The 3,364-nt window shown below is 51.4% G+C and overlaps 1 protein-coding gene across 1 annotated transcript, besides 1 other annotated feature; it reads left to right on the top strand.

Moving 5' to 3' along the window:
• Positions 1–235: 235 nt before the first annotated feature.
• Positions 236–264: a microsatellite.
• Positions 265–1,032: 768 nt separating this feature from the next.
• On the top strand, positions 1,033–3,090 carry Tco025E_09602 (uncharacterized protein; the record flags this gene model as incomplete). Its single annotated transcript, XM_029376414.1, has 1 exon — positions 1,033–3,090. One exon carries the CDS (start codon positions 1,033–1,035, stop codon positions 3,088–3,090), a length of 2,058 nt encoding a protein of 685 aa, XP_029223470.1.
• Between the last annotated feature and the right edge of the window lie 274 nt (positions 3,091–3,364).

Genomic DNA, 3,364 nt, shown 5'->3' on the forward strand with positions numbered 1-3,364 from the left:
CAGCTGCCAAGAAGCCGGCAGCCAAGAAGGCTGTTAAGAAGCCCGTGGCAAAGAAGGCGGCGAAGAAGGCGCCGAGGAATGCCGTGAAGAAGGCCCCAAAGAAGAAGTAGAGCCCGCCTCTTGTCTGGCTTTTCGGCCCTGCGAGTTGCCTCGCTGGTGCGCCTGATAGATGACGGCGCGCCCTCCTGCCTTATGGAGGCGGTGTTGTTGTCCGTTACCCATTACTAGAAATCTTTTTGTTTGTTTGTTTCTTGTGTGTGTGTTCCCCATCGCCAGTGATGGTGAGCTGCGGTTGCCCTTCACCCGGGTGTGCGCCGCTTGCGCCTCCGCGGCGGTGTTGTGGCGATGCATCATAGATTCTGTATGGGATTGAAGATGTTTTCGTGTGTGTCCTTTTTCCCCTGCGTGGTGTGCCGCAGGTGTGTATTTTGCTGCACTCTCATGCGCCGCGTGCCGTCTGGGTACTGCTTCCCCTGCCGTTTCTTTGTGCGGAAGAGCCTGCTGACTGTGCACGAAAAGAACTCGACACAAGAAAACAAAAAAAGGGGAAAGAAACATGTCGGACGCTGTGGCTGTTGCTTCGCCCGTGAAGAAGACTTCACCCAGGAAGGCCTCCTCGAAGAAGGTTGACTGGAGGGGTATTTAGAGGTTGACTTTAATGGATTTTCTGATAATGGTTTTTGCTCTGCTTTGGACCTTGTGCGTATTTGTTGTGTTCCTTATTGCGTACATGGTGGTTTTTTTTGTTTTTGTCTGCCCTTTGGGCAGGGGTTTTGGTGTGTGTGCTTGTTATTAGTTGTGTCGGTGATGCCAGGGAGGTTCGTGTATGTGTGTGTGGAAGTCTGTTGCGTGTTTATGCGTTGCTTGTTGTGTTTACGTTTGTGGGACCCGTGTGAAACTCCGTGACTTGTTTTATTTGTTTCCGTAACGTGTGTTGGCCTTTCCCTGCTGTGGTGAAGGGAGGAAAAGGGCCTTCGAAGGTTTTCGTGGCTCACGCTGAAACAGTTGAAGCAAGTAAGGATGAGCGTTGCTATGAATAAGAGGACTTCGCTGGTGCTCTTGCTCCTGGCTTTTCTCCTGGTTGTGCCCTTTGCGGTACGTGCGCAGCACTCCTTGGAGTGCCAAAATGTTTGGAAGGGGCCTGATGCTGACAACGACATTGTGGCATGCCTCTCGAATAAGGACCGTCTCATTGGACAGTGGCGTTTGCTCGTTCTTCCCGTAATGAACGTTGTACTTTTGGCCGTCCTCGTGCTGAGCTTCCCTTTGCTGTTTCTGTGTGTTCTCTGTTGCCGTTGCTGCTGTGTCCCTGATACGCTGGGAAGCACGAAACGTGCACGGTGCTGCATGTGGCTGTGGATGTCGTACGCCCTCATTTGGTCTGCGGTCATGTTTTACCTTGTCTTTTTCGGTGCCGGATTGTTGATTAAGACGGCCCCGCGCCTTATGGATGACACCGTTTCGGGGCCTTTGACCTACTTTAATTTCACCGCCGAAAAGGTCCTTGACTTTGCGTCTGACTGGTCTACAGGTGAGCGCAAGCAGCTGGATGCTCTTCCTTTGGACCTCACCGATTTCACAACGGTCCATGAAAAGGCTATGGGATTTGTTGATATGGCAAGACAGTATTACTTCAATTATTTGGATAAGGTTTCTCTTGCAACGTACTGTGTATCAAGTGTGGGTCTAGTTCTGATCGCCCTTATTCTGCCGTTTGCCTGCTGTCACTGTTGTATTCCGTGTTTCCCACTCGTTCTTTCATGCCTTTACTGGGTGACTGCCGTCCTTTTTGCGGTGCTGGGAGCTACAGCGGGTGTGTTGGCATATGTTGCTACCGTGGGCTGCGGTGAGTTGGAACTGCATTACGCACGTCAGCCGGGACTTGCCCAATGGTATGCCGTGCCTTACTGCCAGAGGAAATTCAATTTTACCAATATCAACGGAATGATTCGCGAAAAAGAACTTGAACTCTCTAAAGGTGCCTGCGAACAACTCTTGGGAGTGTGTGAGCCGCTAAATGAAACGAATGTTTTGCCCTCGAAATTACTTGCAGGTGTTCCTCACGTCATTAATGGTGCCCAACGTTCGAAGCTGCTTTCAGGTGCCCCTGTAGCTCTGAATGGTGCTCAAGGAGTTGGTGTTCCAGGAGTTGGTGCTCAAGGAGTTGGTGTTCCAGGAGTTGGTATTCCAGGAGTTCCAGGAGTTGGTATTCCAGGAGCCAGCGGCGCTCAGGCCGATGCTTCTGGTGCTGGCGTTCTTGCTGCTGTTGGTTCTGTCCTTGGTGCTGGCGGTGGCGGTGGTGATGCTTCCCAGGGTGGTGGTGCTGCCGCTTCTCCACTTGCGGGGCTGGCTGGCTCTGTGATTGCAGATGACGGCAATGTCGTTGACCTCGCCAATTTGCTTAACGGGGATCCCTCAGCGGCTGGGGGACTTGCCAAGTTTGAGAGCTTTGACGGTTTGCCTCCCGGGGTTACTCTACCTTCTATGAAGGACATGCCAGCTGTGTCAGAAAGCCTGAAGAAGGCCTTGGAAGGGCGTAATATTTCCGCCGATCTTCTCAATGAGCTTCCTGGAAACTTGGGAGAATTGGCAAACATGCTAGCCGATGCCTCGAAGCTTAAAGAACTTTTCACACGTCCCTTGGTGTGTGGCGCAGGCCTAAAAAAGAAAGAGGACTGTACGGACTTTGGCACGATGGCAAGCATCATAATGGACACCAAACTCAAGAAGGAGATCCCGGGGTGCAAAGGGGCAGGAACCTACTGCAAGCTTTCGGAGTGCGCGGGCGGTTGCGCGCTGGATTTTCTCAAGAGTGCGTCTGCAATGCTTCTGTCGAAGGCGGAACAGGCACGTAACGCAAGCATTGCGCTTTCGTATGCCAGACCTTTGCTTGAGTGCAACTTCGTGATGGATAAGCTGGCTGGTGCCCTGACGAGGTGCGATGACATCCGGCGAGGAACGCTGATGCTTGGGATGGGATTCTTCGTGGGGGGGATAATTTTTGGCCTGGCCATCTACATTGCCTTACGAGGCGCATGCGTGTGGGGGAAGCGGTTTCCGAAGTTGCGAAGGAAGCCCAGAGAACGGTAAGTTGTCGTCCTTGCCTTTGCCCTTCTCCTTCCCCACTAATAATTTTTTTTTTTGCTCTTCTTCTTCCCTTCTCCCCTTTTGCTTTTTCTTTGTATACAAATGCGCGCAAGTTTTTTTTGTTTCGCGTGATATTTCCACCACCGGTGGTTCAGTGGCGCACAGTTGCGAGAATGGGAAGATATCTGCATGTGCAGTTGTATATCTATCGATGGATATATACACACGTCTGTAACGAAGAGCAGAATTCTTTTGTTTTTTTNTTTCTGTCTTTTTT

The sequence above is a fragment of the Trypanosoma conorhini genome (assembly GCF_003719485.1).
Source record: "Trypanosoma conorhini strain 025E chromosome Unknown Tco_14.4_contig_01190, whole genome shotgun sequence".
NCBI lineage: Eukaryota > Euglenozoa > Kinetoplastea > Trypanosomatida > Trypanosomatidae > Trypanosoma > Trypanosoma conorhini.